The following is a 16,262-nucleotide window of genomic DNA, read 5'->3' as shown; positions in this document are numbered from 1 at the left end:
TTCTAAAAGCTGGGCTGACTTTCTGAGGACCTGCCAGGCCAGTGTTTTTTAAGAGAATATTGTCTCTTCTGAAAAACTAAAAAAATAACTGTAGAGGAATATACACTTGTGAATAAGTACATTGCCAGCCGGGCGTGGTGGCGCACGCCTTTAATCCCAGCATTCGAAGACAGAGGCAGGCAGATCACTGTGAGTTTGAGGCCAACCTGGTCTCCAAAGAGAGTCCAGGACAGCCAAGGCTACACAGAGAAATCCTGTCTGGAAAAACAAAACAAAACAAACAAACAAACAGATAGACAGACCAAAAAAAACAAAAAAACCCCAACCCAAAACATTAAGTCCATTACCATAGGCTAAACACTGCAGATCTTAGGAACTCAAGTCTCTCCATTCACTCATGTATTTCGCTAGTATTTACTGAGCACATGCTATGTGCAGGGCACTCTCTGTTCTCCGCTAAAGAGTAAGTAAACAAACGTACGTGCCATGGCGAGCAAGCCTGACAAGTGGTACAGGTACGGCTGCATTCTTAAGTGAAGCCCCCCCCCTTTTTTTTAAAGGAGGGTACTAAAAAGATACTAGAGAAGACTCAAAGCTTTTGAATATGCCTCTTAAAATGCATTCAGTATAATCTGAAAGAAAAACATCTTTGCACTATTCCAGTTTGTGTGACATTTATGACGTCTTACCTGCCTTATTTGCTCGTCTTCGGCAGAAGCCTAGAAGTAGATCAAAGTCATGCTGGCTTCCCTTATTTCAGGGATAACTGTAACTTTGTGTAACATTTTTAAAAATTGTTGAAAAGATGAACTCCACCCTAGTATGGCTACAGTTCCCCAAATCCCCAAACAACAAGAGAAACAAAACCAGGGGAAGTAGATGAGGAACCAAGGCCTGAGGTCAATTCAGATTTAATCAGACTTCTGGAGGTCTTTTCGTTGGACACTGGAAGGCTAACATCTAACGAGCAGATAACTGACTCAAGTCACTGAAAAGAAAATAATATTTACACAGAATAATTATACATTATGCTATTTATTTATATCATATTATAGTGTATAGTATTTGTTTACCTATTATCTGAAAATGCTGTAGAAGAAACATGATTAATGTATACACTAATGATAAGTCCAAATAAAGTGGGCCAAAAGCAAGATACATAGTTTAGTCTCCTGGTGAGAAAAAGATTCTTTCCTGGGCCATTCTGGGTATCTATCTGTCTGTCTCTTCTGGAGCATTAGGGCAGCGTGTCAGCTCACAGACCACACATTGTTCAGAGGCTGCTGTTACTTTGCACTGCTGTTGGCCCCGTGACCTTGCCTGATTGTCATTGTGACTGGAAACCACCAACAGAAAGGGAGGAAAACAACACTTGGCAGCCTTTTCAGGAGGAGGGAAACAGAGGCTTCCTGAGTTTCCTTAGTTGGAGGAGGCTGCCACAGCTTAGCAGGGCACAAAAAGGGAGACTCGAGGTTTTTTTTGGAAATCAATTTTATCCTCTTGACTGACTCTGTGACCTTATTTCTATCCCAGGCCTGGGAGGTATTCTGCTGTGGTTTACATCTTCCTTGACCCCCACAGCTCGTGTCTTAAAGGCTTATTCCTCAGCCTGATGCTGTTGGAGATTGGTAGAAACAGTCAGAGGTAGGGTGAGTGGGGAGGTCCTCTGCAGTTGGTGGCCTCTCATCCCTTTCTCCTCTTCCATTTCTGGGCAGGGAGGTGTAAGGGGCCTTGCAATATTGTAAATCCCATGCTGGGAAGTGCTGCCCCTCACAGGCCCCAGAGTAACAGAGCCACCCCATCAGGGATTGAAACCTCCAAAACTGAGCAAGGCCAGCCATCTCTTTGGTATTTATTTCCTAAAATTTCACAATGGCATCTTGTTTTTTTTACTTATTCCTGTAGTCAGTCAGTAGGTGTTTTCAGTCTGAAAATGCACTTTCTATACTTTTGTCAGTTGTAGGAAATTTCCTTATCTACTCATTGGAAAATTCTATCCATTATTTTGTTCCAAAATGACTAGGTAGCCTTTGTATTTAGTGGGCATGGGGGGGGGGGGCGGAATCCAGTACAACCAAAGACTAGGGGTCCCAAGAGTTGTTTATAATAGGGTTTTGTAACTTTTATTCTCCTGGCTCAGTTGTTGTCTGGGAGGCTCACTGCCTCCTTCTGCTAACCTAGGCCTAGTCCTGGAAGCTTCTGGCCTCTCTACAATTCTAACCTAGGCCTAGAATGTCTTCAGCCTCTGAGACTTACTGCTTAATGAGCTCACCTTTACTTGTCCTTTCTGAGCTCTGGGCTGGCTGGTTCAACTCAGCTGTTCTGGCTCAAATTCTTCTCCCAGCTGACATATTTAATCTGCTTCTCTCTTGGTCCAGAGTTCCTCAAACTAACTCCAGCGATCTGCTCTAATCTTCTGGCTTCTTCTCGTTTTCTGGCTTGTTTAAACTTCAAGTTCTCTCTCTGTAATCCATCTCTCTATCATTGTCCTGGTAAAACTCCTCCTGTCTGTAAAGCTGCCTCTTAAGTAGCTTGCCTTGCCTCCCTCTTCTCGTGAGAGTTGGGCGAACCCTAATCTGTCAAATCTCTGATTTGTCACCTTTTCTTCCACTCAATTAGACATCACTTTCAAGCATGGGTGCTTCCTTCCATACACTAACTTTACCGTCCTTGTTTGGGGTTAAAGGCATGTACCGCCAAGCCTGGACCTAAGCTTTTCTTTACCTGATACTTGCTCTGTACCAGGCTGGCCTTGAACTCAGATCTGTTTACATCTGTCTCCTGGGTTAAAGGCCTGTTTGTAGTCCAGCCAGATCACACAGACTTAGAAGATCTTTGGATGTGATCTCTTGCCAGAACAGCCATATTCTCAATTAACATTCCTCCACAGGATTTGGCCTGGATGTTTAAAATGGCACATTGTCTGAAAAGTTGTTTGTTTGGACCATAAAAGCTTTCCCATGAAAGTCCTTCCCTGCAGAGAGAAGATTGGGATGCCTAAAGGAGTATTTACTTTCACCAACAAATCACCAAACCACTGGGTCATTTGCATTCCCTGCAGAACAACCCACAGCTTACTGCCACTCCCTGGGGATCAAAGAAGTCTGTACATTTCAAAACAACTGTGTTGCAGTCTTGACTTGGGAGGCATGGGAGAGCAGATAATTTGGGGTAGAAGCATCATCTCAGTGTGACATTTTATTTACTTTTAATGTGACCTACTATAATCTATTCCAAGAAGGAAAAGGTTTAGTAAGAGGTGACGTCAGCCAGGAAGACCTGACCACTGTTCTTGAGTAGAACACCCACCTGTGGTATGAGCTCTGCAAGTTTAGTGCTTCCCTCTGCTTCTGTCTGTCACTAAGATGACAGAAATGTCTGTCAGTACGCAGAGTAAGCGGTGGTTTGAATGAATATATTTGAATGCTTGGTCCCCAGTTAGTAGAACTGTTTGGGAAGGGTGAGGAGTTATGGCTTTGTTGGAGGAGGTGTATCTCTGGGGGAGATCTTTGAGGTTTCAAAACCCCAGAAATTTCCAGTTCTCTCTCTGTCTCTGTTTCTCTCTCTGTCTCACTGTCTCTGTCTCTCGTCTCTCTGTCTCTGTCTCTGTCTCTGTTTCTCTTTGTCTCTGCCCCTCCTCCCCCTTGTGCTTGCTAATAGGATTTATGTTCTCAGCTACTGCTCCAGTGTCATGCTTGCCTATCTGTGCTATGCTCTTTGCTATGATGGTCATGGACTCACCCTCTGAAACTATAAGCCCAACAAACTATGTCTTCCATAAGTTGCCTTGCTCGTGGTGTTTTGTCCTGGCACCTGACTAAAGGTGAGCATGACCTGGCACAGTGAACATTTGGATTTTTCCCTTCTCTCAAGAAAAGCAAAATATTAACTTAATCTGTTTCTTAATTATGGGCCTTATAATTTTTCCCTTTTGTAGTTTCCGTGAAGGAAAATTAGCCAAGACAATCTTGATCTAGCCAAACAAACAAACCTTACTTCCTTCAAGAAATCAAGAATCCCTTTCCTCCCTACCTCCTGTTCTACATGCCTTTTCAAGCTCTCTTTGTTAGGATGAAAAGCTTAGAAATCACTCACTCCTCTTCAGCATGTGTTCTTGTTGGTATGTGCCTGTGTGTGCCTGCATATGTGCATATGTGGGTATGTGCATGTGTGTGCCTGCATATGTCCATATGTGTGCAGAGGCCAGAGGGTGCCACTGGGTATCTTCCTTAGTCACTCCACCTTAGTTTTTGACACAGCGTAGCCTTGAACTTGGAGCTTGATGGTTTAGCAAGGCCGGCCAGCCTGGGAGCTTCAGGAACCCTGTTTTCTCCTATACAGTACTGATGTCATGGACATGCCGTGCCCAAGTTCTGGGGCATGGTGGAAATCTGAACTCAGGTTCTCATGCTTGTGTGTCAGGCACTGTACCCACTCAGTCATCGCCCCAAATCCTTGGAAAAATAGTGTGTGTGTGTGTGTGTGTGTGTGTGTGTGTGTGTGTGTGTGTGTGTGTCGGGGGAGGGGGGAGGTTTGCTCTGTTGTAAGTTACGTTTGATTAAGTTTCCCAAGGAAGCTGCCAGGGCGAATTTGTAAAGATGAGCTGTCACTTTGCAGTGAGAGGAACCAGCCGAGCGTGAAGAAAGGTGCAGAGATTTATTAGCTACTGTTCTGCTGCTGTGATAAAACGCCAGGACCAAGGAAGGCATCTTACAGAAGGAAAGGCTTATTTATAAGGACTTAAGATCCAGAGGGGCCACCATAGTGGAGAAGCGTGGCAGCAGGCAGGCAGGCACACCTGAGAGCCGAGAAGCAGAGAGAACTGGGAATGGTGGCTGGCCTGGAAGCCTGAAAGCCCACCCCCAGTGACACCTTCTCCAGCAAAGCCACGCCTCATAAAGCTACCTAAATAGTGCCACCCACTGGGAACGAGGTATTCTAACATCTGAGCCTATAGGAGGTCCCTCATTCAAACATCACAGCAAAGAAGAGTATTGAGCTCTCAAGTCACCGGCTCTTTACTAAAAGCTTTACTGAGCAACAATTTGCATAGTGTACAAGTGACCCATACAACATACAAGCTAGTGGTTTTTACTGTATTCACAGGCATGTGCAACCATACACAGTCATTTCTGTTATTTCCAAATATAACACTGTGCCCTTTAGTCACGAGCCTCCAACCCTAATTTTTTTTCTCTCGATGTCCCCTGGAAACAGTAAATCCACACTGATGTCTTAGTAACCCTGGCAAATAGATTGGGACTGCTAATGATGCTCAGTGGTAGGTAGGTTTCTTCACCCAGTAGCCATTCAGACAATGCAACATGCCAAGCTTCAGGGGACCTTCAACCTAGAGCAAAAGCTAAGGGCATTCGTTTCCAGAGATTGCCATTTTCCAGGTAACTGTTTCCGCTTAAACATTTTAAGATAGTTTTGTTAACGTAATACAAGCTCACATATTTACAGTGTACAGTTTGATGAGTTTAACATTGACACACACAGAGCAAACACGCCCACCACCCCAATGTTTCCTTGTGTGTTGTGGTCTATCTCCCCTTATTCTGCATACTTGTTCCCCAAGCTCTTACTTTCAAAAGGTAAGGGTGGACCAGGGCACATAGCTTAGCAGTCAACCACATGCTTAGCATGCATGAAACCCTGAGTTCAACTTGCAGCAAAACACACACACACACGCACACACACACATGCATGTTTGAGCACACACATGTGTGTTCGAACACACACACGTACAGACGCATACACACATGCATGTTTGAGCGCATGCACGCACATGCAGGCACACACGCACATGCCTGTTCAAGAGTATGTGCATGCACGAGAGTGCACATGCGCGCGTGCATACACACACACACATGCACACTGAGTTAATTGGAGTATTTATGTTGGTTGGTGAAGGTGAGCTTGTAACATGGAGACCAGCTGGCTGGCCAGCTGTGTAAGGGTAATTCTGTGTAACTCTTTGCGTCTCATCTCTAAGATGAAGGTGCTTTTACCTCTGGTGTTTTGATCTGTGTTAAATCTAAAAATTTTTTTATGAACTAACATAGTGTCTGAACAGTAAAATCCTTATGAACGGTAGCTATTGCTAATGTTATTTTATGCTATATTTTAGGAAAGTACTTGATATGGTATTTTGTCATCATTGGTATTGTTTTGTGGCCAGTATTGTGCCTAACACATAGCAGGTGTTCCGTTTATACTCATCTTTCCTTTCCCTAGAAGGATCACACGTTTACTTTATGTGAATGTGTGCACCCGAGCATGTTGGTCACATGCTTGCAAGTGGCTAGAGCTGGCTTTCTATTGGACCCTCAGAACTGGAGTTGTGGGTGGCTGTGAGCAGCCTAATGTGCGTGTTGGGAACAGAGCTCAGATCCCCTGAAAGACCAGCAGGAGCGCCTACTTTCCCTTCTCCCTTTTGCATCCCATTTTTTTTTTCTTTTCAACTTTTTTCTTCTTAATTCTTGGTGAATATACAGTGTGACATTTTTTTCTCTAACCCTAATTGTAAAATTTGAGAGTTAATTGGGAAAAAAAACCCCTGACTTTCATTTATTCATTAATTTATCCAATGAGATTTATTGATCTCATTCTGTGTTGTAGTCACTGAACCAGGCACCTTGAGTGATTCCAAGCTGTCTAAGACAAGAAATAAGAGTCTGCGGTCAAAGCAGAATACCCAGAGCTGGCTGTGCCCACGGGGGCAACCAGGGGCAAGGGGTTCCCTCTGCAGAGGCTTGCGGAAGGCTCCTCAGAGGACCCTCAGTTTAATCACAGGCTCACAGGGCTGGCAGGGTGAAAGCAACCTGAGAAACGCGGTCAGAACCAAGCAGAGTTCTAAAACTCAGCCCAGGGACAGGAACTCTTTCCCCACGTGTGTGGCCGGAGAGTGTGTGTAGCGTGAAGCACAGGCAGGGGGCGCCGACCATCCCGCAGGCAGCTGTGGTTGGACTAGACTGGTGCACGCTTGCTCATGGGGTTGGGACTGCCTTAATTTGGAATACTTAGAATGTGCTGTGAGCTGGCGGCCATTCCTGACTCAGCCTTCTTGACCATGAAGTAGTTATACTCAGCTTCCCGGTAGGGAACTTGAGCTTGAGGGGCTTGGGAGCCATCGCTGCTCTCCTCTGCCTTCCCTTCCCTTGCCAGGCCTTCTCATGCAGACTGTCTCAGTGGCTGCTCCTGTGTCAGACTGCCTCGTAAGGGCACAGAATGAGAACCATGTACGAATGAGATTCGCGCCCCCCTCCCCGCCCCCATCAGCCCCCTCGCAGGAATCACCACACTGTTTTGCTTTGAATTTTATGTGCTCAAAAAAAAAAAAAAAAAAAAAAAAAAAAAAAAAAAAAAGATAATATATAAGATTCAAGGGTTAAACGCCAGGCCAGTTGCCGTCAGCTTACTTTGTGAGCGCCAATCAGGGACTGGCCTGCTTCTGAGGCGCTTTTTCAGCAGCAAATACATCATTAGCTCCACGAGGTGACAGCAGCATCTAGGCCAGCTTCCTGCTGGTGTTTCAGACTAGAGCCTTCAGAAAACAACCTTAGCAGTGTTGAGAGTTCTAAATTTTATTTTCCTTTTGCTCTTGCACTCAGGACTATAGATTACTAAACCACTGTTATTAAGTCTAAACAGACGTTAAGAGCAGAGCAGAAACAGCAGGTGAATTGCATGACTTCAGTTATCCCCAAATAGCTCTGCTCACTGAAATCTAGGTCAGAAGATTTTCTGTGATGATGTAACATCTTTCCACCCCCTACACACTGCTTTTCCCTTTTCTCCTTTTCTTTCTTTCTTTCTTTCTTTCTTTCTTTCTTTCTTTCTTTCTTCTTTCTTTTCTCTTCTTTTCTTTCTTTCTTTCTTTTTTAAATATCCGTACAGGAACTTGACAAAGAACTCCCAGTGCTCAAGCCGTATTTTATCAATGACCCCAAAGAAGCTGGCATGACGGAGGCTGGTTTGAGAGTCACGTGGCTGGGCCACGCAACGCTGATGGTGGAGATGGACGAGCTCATCTTCCTCACCGACCCCATGTTTAGCTCCCGAGCTTCTCCCTCACAGTACATGGGTCCCAAGCGCTTCCGCCGTCCGCCGTGTACGATAAAGGAACTCCCCCCGATAGACGCAGTCCTCATCAGTCACAACCACTACGACCACCTGGACCACGGCTCCGTCCTTGCCCTGAACGAGCGCTTTGGCAGCGAGCTGAGATGGTTCGTGCCTTTGGGTCTTCTCGACTGGATGCAGAAATGCGGCTGTGAGAACGTGATTGAGCTCGACTGGTGGGAGGAGAATTGCGTCCCCGGCCACGACAAAGTCACCTTTGTCTTCACGCCTTCCCAGCACTGGTGTAAACGGACCCTCACAGATGACAACAAGGTTCTGTGGGGCAGCTGGTCCGTGTTGGGGCCATGGAATCGATTCTTCTTTGCTGGGGATACTGGCTACTGCCCTGCTTTTGAAGAGATCGGAAAGAGGTTTGGTCCATTTGACCTTGCGGCCATTCCCATAGGAGCTTATGAGCCAAGGTTTGTGTACGTGGGCCCCACGGGTTACTATGGTTTTACGGTGGGCTTGGCTATAAAAGATGGAGGTTGAAATCAGATTCACGTGCGGGTTTTATCTACACCTTGCCAAAGCCTACATACCTTCCGGCTTCCTAGCCAGTAAAGAGGATTCACTTTGGCTCTTCCTTTTCACATGGATGATTCTCTATAGATGATTAGCGTTTACTCTACGGTTGGGGATTTTCTTTTTCCTCAACCCCCCCCCCCTCCCGACAGGGTTTCTTTCTGTAGCCTTGGCTGTCCTGGACTCACTTTGTAGACCAGGTTGGCCTCGAACTCGCGAATCTGCACCTGCCTTCTGAGTGTTGGGATTAAAGGTGTACACGTGCGCGCGCGCGCACACGCACACGTACACACACACACACGCACGCACACACACACACACACCTGTTTTCCTTAATAGTATCAAGCAGATGCACCAGTAAAGTCAAGAAAACCAGATTGTAACAAAGTGGTCTAGGGCGTGGCTTACTGGGTAACAAAACGAAGGCTTGTGCAAGCTTGGGGTCAGATTCTTGGAAGCTCTGTCAAAAAACATACCTGCCCTCACCTTTCTGTCCTTCCAGAGCTGGGAGGCAGATGGGAGGATCCTGGGTGGTCACTGGCCAGCCAGTCTAGCCAACCAGTGAGATGCAGGTTCAGAGAGAGATTCTGTCTTTAAAATAGGGTGGAGGGCCAGGGAAATGTATTAGCAGGTAAAGAAAGGCATTTTGGCACAGGCAGAAGACCCATTGCAATCCCAGGAAGGCAGCAGGTTAGGAGAGAGTGAGCTCTCTTCCTGGCTTCCACCTGCGCTTGCCCATGCACGTGTTTGCCCACACATGAAAAAAATGTGGTAGCAACACCTTTTCCTTAAGATGGAGAGTGACAGAGGAAAACACCTGCTGTTGATCTCTGGCCTGCACAGGCCCTTATAAACACCTGTCTCTGTCTCTGTCTGTCTGTCTCTCTCTTTCTCTCTGTCTCTTTTTCTCTCTGTGTCTCTGTCTCTCTGTCTCTGTCTTTGTCTCTCTCTCCAGTCTCAACAGCTCTGAGACTCAGTTGCACAGCAGTTTGTCCACAGAGCGATGGATTAGGTAAATGCAGTCTTTTGTTTTCACTGGATAGCTATCTATCTATACAGCCATCAGTTTTCTTTTTCTGTAACTGGGGTTGACTCCAGAGCCTCAGGCATGGCAAGCAAGCAGTCTTATCACTGCACTGTCATCCTATCCCTGTCAAACATTTTTGTTAATCTTTAAGCTCACTAAACTGTTTTTATTACTTTTATTAACATTTATCCTTCTATTTACTTAGTTTTACTTGTTTTCTCATTGCAGGTGTGTTTAAATACTTTTACCTGCTTTAGTGTTTTGGTTAATTATTAAAATGTTAAGTCCAAAGTCGCAGCTCGGAGACCACCACTCACACATGTAGTTGGCAAGAGTGTTTTTGTTTCTTGAAAGTAAGAATCCTGCATGCAGGGGTCAGCTACTTTACAAAATGGCGACCGTGGATGTCAGCCTTTTTATGGGTAAAGAGGGGAATTCCAGCAAGAATTAGGTAATCTAAAACCTGATTGGTGGGCAACAAGGCAGTTACCAGTAGACCGTATTCTTGTGTCATGAACCTTTAGCCACAAGATGAAATACCAAGCCATATAAGGCACCAAGATTTCTCCATGCTTCTGTGGCTGTCTCCTGCTGCCCTTTTCTCTGATTGGCTGTCCCTCAGGTGAGGGATTTTTCCTGGAACTGATGACGTTTCAGGGTCAGGCCTACATCTGACCTAGTCCTCTAATGGAGACCAAGATCAGAATGGAGTCAGAAATTCTCCTTTCAAAAACTACCATAACTTGCCATGTGAGATGGCAGATGCCTCTAACTCCCCAAGCTTAGAGGCTGACACAGGAGGATCTGTTCCAAAAATCCCACACACTACAGACAACAACAAACATTACTGTAAGTCAGTATTAGGATTTGAATAGCACTTTCTCCATTCAAGTTATTTTAATTTGGCCAGGCGTGGTGGCACACTCCTGTAATCCCAGCACTCAGGAGGCAGAGGCACAGGGATCACTGTGAGTTCGAGGCCAACCTGATCTACAAAGTGCATCCTGGACAGCTAAGGCTTCACAGAGAAAACTTGTCTCAAAAAACCAATATATATATATATCTCAACATGGCTTTAAGAAAAAACAGTTACTGGGGATGGAGAGATGGCTCAGAGGCTAAGAGCACTGCCTGCTCTTCCAAAGGTCCTGAGTTAATTCTCACAACCACATGGTGGCTTATAACCATTTATAATGTGATCTGGTGCCCTCTTCTGGCCTGCAGGTATTATATACAGGCAGAACATGTTACATACAGACAGAACACTGTATACATAATAAATAAACAAATCTAAAAAGAGAAAGAAAAAGTGGTTACAAATCATTTTCAAATGGTGTTGTTTTTTAACCACAGATTAGAATCTCTCTTTATAGTAAAAAAAACCAGTTATGCATTTGATGTAGTGTCTGGGGTGACATAGCAAACTGCATGCTTAGACCTTTATCTTAAGGTGCTGCATTCCTCTAGGTTGTGAGAGGCAGGAGGCTGTGGCATCACTTGCTTTAAGAGCATTAAATGTGGTAGCTCAGCAGCCTGTGGCGCATGCCTGTTAATCCCAGTACTTGGGTGTTGGGGATAGGACAGAGGTAGAAGGATCTCTGTGAGTTTGAGCTATCCTGGTTTATAAAGGAAGCCCAGGACAGTCAAGGCTACACAGAGAAGCCCTGTCTCAAACCACCAACCAACCAACCAAAGAAAAATAAATAAATAAATATGGTAGGTTACAAGTACTGTGGAATGGTGGTAGGGGTTGTTTGGTTTTTGTCAACATCAGCTATTTTAGAAATAAAATAAAAGTTAGGAATCTTACACACATGTAAGCTGATTACCACAAAAAGTGGTTTTTAGTTGTGTGCTGGGAATATTTCATTCCCACTTCTGGGATCTCTCATTCCTCCCCGCCCCAAACCCCCAGACATTGTAGCTAAGTCAGTTGGAATTTAGCATTTACTTCCCACTCCCCACCCTGCTTGCAGTCTAGGGACTGAATCCAGAGCTTTGGACATTCTAGGTCAGGTGATCTATCACTGGCCTGTCTCCTTAGCATTTAATTTCAATTGCTAGAGTGAAAAAAAAGTAATTTATTTTAGGTAAGCGTGACATAATAAGAGAAGTAGGATTTGCAGTAGGACTGTCTAATACGTAGGCACAGCAAGACTGCTCCCATCTGCCTTGAGTCCTGGGTGTCAGGGTGTTGGCAGAGCGCTGCCTCTGTGGCCTCTTGAGAACACAGTGGCTTTGTTCTGGGTTCCCAGAAGACTGCTGACGATAAACAGCACCTGTTGCTGTTGCAGATGAATTCTGGGAAGGCAGAGCACCTGTGCAGAGCCCATCGCCCCCCCCACCCCCACCCCAAGTCTCTCTAGCATTTGTTGTTAGAGGCAGACTAGGATGAAAACAATGTTTTTGCTTGGCCAAACTAATGGCTTGCAAAACAGAACATGTGCAATGTCCTTTGTATAAAAAAAGAATTTTCCCCCCACCTCCCGTGCACCCCCCTCCCGGCCAAGATGATGTTTTTGTTAGTTACTTTTCAGGAAGAAGTCTATGAAGAGGTGCAGCATTTAACTTTCTCAAACAGTCTAGTTCAACCTTCACAATTCTTTTATAGGGTGGATCAAAGTTTATACTGCACAGACATGGAAATGAGAGGTCAGGGCGTTGGAGAGAACTTTCCAAAGGCATTCCAGGCTTTCAGGAGGCTCTGTGCTTCACAAGCCAGCGGCGCCAGTTCTAAGGAGTCAGCCTCTCAGTGTAGTCACTTGTGAGCCTTCCTGCCAAATCATCACCTCACCATTCTTTTTTTTTTTTTTTCTAATATCTTATTTAATTTATGTGCATTGGTGTGGGGGGTGTCAGATCTTGGAGTTACAGACAGTTATGAGCTGCCATGTGGGTGCTGGGAATTGAACCCGGGTCCTTTGGAAGAGCAGGCAGTGCTCTTAACCACTGAGCCGTCTCTCCAGCCCCCACCTCACCATTCTTTAAAGTTTCTACACTTTACACTGTACATTATTTATTTTTGAGAAAAAGTCTTGCTAATATAGTCCAGCTTAGAATTTAGGATCCTCATGTGGAGTGGCAGGGTTATAGATGTGTGCCACAGTACCTGGATTGAAAACATTAACCTTTCGCTTGCTTTCCATTTGGTCAGTTTGTGTTTGTAAGATAGCCTTATTCTGTCGTAACTGGAATTTGGTTTTCGATTCTTTACTCATTATTACATTTCTTTGATTCATTCCTAAAATTGCAGAGTACCTGCTTCTTAAGGCAATAAGTCATGTTTTTCTTTAACGTCAGTAGAAATACAAATAAACACAAAACAAAGCTCAAGACTTGTTTAACAATTTATACACACAGGCGGTTTTCTGCTTTGCACCCAGAGAAAAGTGGGCTGTGGGGAAATGGTTTTACCGACTGTGGATGGGTTTTGCTTCTGATTAGAATCGTGTTTATTTTTTTATACATACTATCCCTGCAGAACACCTGAGTTTGCCTCCCACATCAGGCAGCTCACAGGAGCTCTGAGATCCGCCCACCTCTGTCTCACACATGCTGGGATTAAAGGTGTGCGTCACTATGCCCAGCATAAGGTTTTATTTTTCATACCCATGCTCTGTTTTTGTGACTGTATGAGTGGACGCCATGTGTTTGGTGCCTACAGAGGTCAAAAGACGTCCCTTACAGCTGAGGTGACAGGCCACGCTGAGATGTGGCTGCTGGGACCTGAACTCACGTCCTCTGGAACAACAGCACTGGTCTTGTCTGCTGAGCTGTCTCTCTTGTTTTCTTCCAGGGAAGGCTTGACTTGCCTTCAGACTTGGCGCGGGGCTCATTCTCATCAACGCCTGTGCTCTCTCCCTGTCGCTCTCACTTCCGGCTGCACAAGTGTAATTAATGCCAGTGGCAGTCCCAACCCAGAATAGTAGTTACATCAGAATCACAGGGTCACTTTTTAATTTACGTTTTCTGGGTGAGCGCGGTGTGAACTTGACGGCCGAAAAGTGGTTGAAAGCCGCACACAGCTTGCTGCTGCGTCTGCTGGTGATTCGGCACGGTTCTTAGGTGTGCTGGCCTAAAGCCAAATGCAGAAATAGGGAGGCTGTCAAAATAAACCCAGCGAGCTGCTAAGAATGTTTTTGTTTTAAATCTTGTTTTATTTTTCACTGTGTGCGCGTGCCTGTGCGCGCGTGCGCATGCAAGTGCTCAAAGAGGCCAGCCAGCCACGGGTATTGACTCTCCTGGAGCCCCGGGGTTTCAAGCGACTACGAGCTGCCCGATGTGGCTTACCAAACTCAGGTCTTCCGCAGGAGTACTATGTGCCCTCACCTGCCCAGCCATCTCTACCCCATTAGAGTGTTGACTAGAGGAAACAGACATTCGGATATAAGGCTATCTTCAAAGACAGGATTAATTAATTAATTGCTGTGTTTCATCAGGTGGTTTATGAAATACCAGCATGTTGACCCGGAAGACGCAGTCAGGGTTCACATTGATGTTCAGGCGAAGAGATCGGTGGCGATTCACTGGGGGACTTTTGCCTTAGCTAATGAGGTAAGTTTGATTTCAACCAACCAACCAACCAACCAACCAACCCACCCAGCTTTGACTGTGTTTGACTGTCGGTGGGCAACAGTCAGAGGCAACACTGTGGTGTCAAACTCCATACAGTTATTGCGGCCAGCACCTGACCTGGCGAGGCCAAGTGCTAGTACTAGTAAAATAATGCTCGAGTACAGTGAGAAGAGACCTGCCAGCTATGCAGTTTCGCAGGCTGATTCCCATAGTTAACAAAGCATGTACTTACCCGAAACTCGGTGTGTGGTGCGGAGGGTGAACCGCCATGCCGCCACCCTCCAGACGCCTGCGTTCCAGTAGAAGCTAAAAAACATGTGCGTGGTTTGTTTGCTGGAAGGCGGAAGTGCTGTAAATCAAGGCAGATAAATTGGCCTCAAAGACAGGGCGGGATCTAGAATTGCTTCATTGGAAGACTGGAAATTTTAACTTGGTCACAGGCAAGAAGGAAGTTTTTATTTGTTTGTTTTTGTTTTTTTCCCCAGAGGAGGAAAGAGCAGAGGGTAAGGGAGCAGCAAACTGGGGGGACGTGAGGAGCTAGTGCAGCAGGGGAAGGCAGTGAGAGAAGAGACCCAAAAGGTGGAGCTTTCTAGAAACATCCATTCAGTTAACTTTGCCTCAGTGCTCGCTGTTTCGCAGATACACGTGATTTATATCCCAGACTACATCAGAAGAACTGATTCTTCCTTAGGAAATCGATCCGCAGGGTTCTGCTGCAGGGCTGGGTTCTGGGATCAGGAAAGGCTAGTGACTTTGTCGCTTTCGTCTTGGTCTCTTCCTTAAGATACGGTTTGTTCCAGAGTTACCTACCACATTCCCTGCTCGTTTCCCCATCCTCTAGTTAAAGCATCTGTTTTATGATGAAATAACTCTGAGGAGTGCCGCAGACCTCCCCAGCCATGCTGCCGGAGGTGGGATGGAGTGGCAAATGAAAACCTGCAGAGCTAGGAGGCAGGCAGGGCCGTCGGAAGTGTGCGTGTGCCTTTGGGAAGAGGCTGACTGTCGTGTGTGCATACCGCTGTTTGGTGGCAGTTTCTTTTGCCATCTCTCTGTGAGTGCGGGTGCTCCATGTGTCTCTGTCAGTGACCTAGATGGGGCGGGTAGTATTTGTTAAGCCTTTGTAAAGGAAGGATGAAGGCTCAGCCCGAGCGATTGGGCTCTCACTGGTGCAGTTCAGTGAGATGGGGAGATCGAGGGAAGATCCAGCCTCAGACAACGAGAACCTCTCACTATTTAGCCTTCAAGTATGGAGGTCTGGCACACCTAACGAGCGGCAAGCCACCCTCGGCTACTTGACTGTGGTAGATATATCAGCGCCACAGAGCTCAACCAAATAAAAGAAAACCGCCTACAGGTTTGTCCATGCCACACCCCATCTTTATTTCTCTCTGAGACTCTAAATAAAGATTCCTCTTCCCCGTAAGTCTTTGGCAATGATCAGTTCCCTCGGCTAGCACAAAAGTGTGGCTGACCAGTTAAACATGGTCCATGGGATTCCCAGACATGTTTGGGCTGTAGTTTCTTAATACTTTTAAACTTTGTGTTTTGTATATGCACTTGAAATAGATGCAGACATTCGTTACTCGGCAGCACTGTAAAGTTATGTATGTGTGTAGTATTTGTGTATTAATATCTGATTTTCTAAAATAGGCCAATAATTTTGGTGGAAACGGTTTTTAACGTGTTGGCTGACCTGGGTTGTACTTTTACTAGATTCTATTGGAAGCAGATTGGTTTTAAAAAAGAATTTTGTTTTTTGTTTATATGCATTGGTGTTTTGCCTACATGTATATGTGTGTGAAGGTGTTGGATCCCCTGGAGTTACAGACAGGTGTGAGCTGCCATGTGGGTGTTGGGAATTGAACCCAGGTCCTCCAGAAGAGCAGCCAGTGCTCTTAACCGCTGAGCTCCTGGAAGCAGATTGTGAAGCAACTGCCTGTGGTGTTTGATGGCTCCAAAACTCAGGGATCTCATTTCCTCTCTCCTCTCATGTTTATCCTCTGACTTC

General features: G+C 45.6%; 1 protein-coding gene across 1 annotated transcript in view; it reads left to right on the top strand.

Moving 5' to 3' along the window:
* Positions 1–16,262, top strand: part of Napepld (N-acyl phosphatidylethanolamine phospholipase D) — a 39,626-nt gene that overhangs the window by 18,734 nt on the left and 4,630 nt on the right. The window contains exons 3-4 of the mRNA XM_051152112.1: positions 7,903–8,549; positions 14,119–14,233. Coding sequence (XP_051008069.1) covers positions 7,903–8,549; positions 14,119–14,233 — 762 coding nt within the window. The remainder of the gene's footprint in view (positions 1–7,902; positions 8,550–14,118; positions 14,234–16,262) is intronic.

The sequence above is a fragment of the Acomys russatus genome, chromosome 10 (assembly GCF_903995435.1).
Source record: "Acomys russatus chromosome 10, mAcoRus1.1, whole genome shotgun sequence".
Lineage (NCBI taxonomy): Eukaryota > Metazoa > Chordata > Mammalia > Rodentia > Muridae > Acomys > Acomys russatus.
The sequence above is the reverse complement of the archived record's forward strand: the minus strand, read 5'-3'. Positions and strand labels throughout refer to the sequence as shown.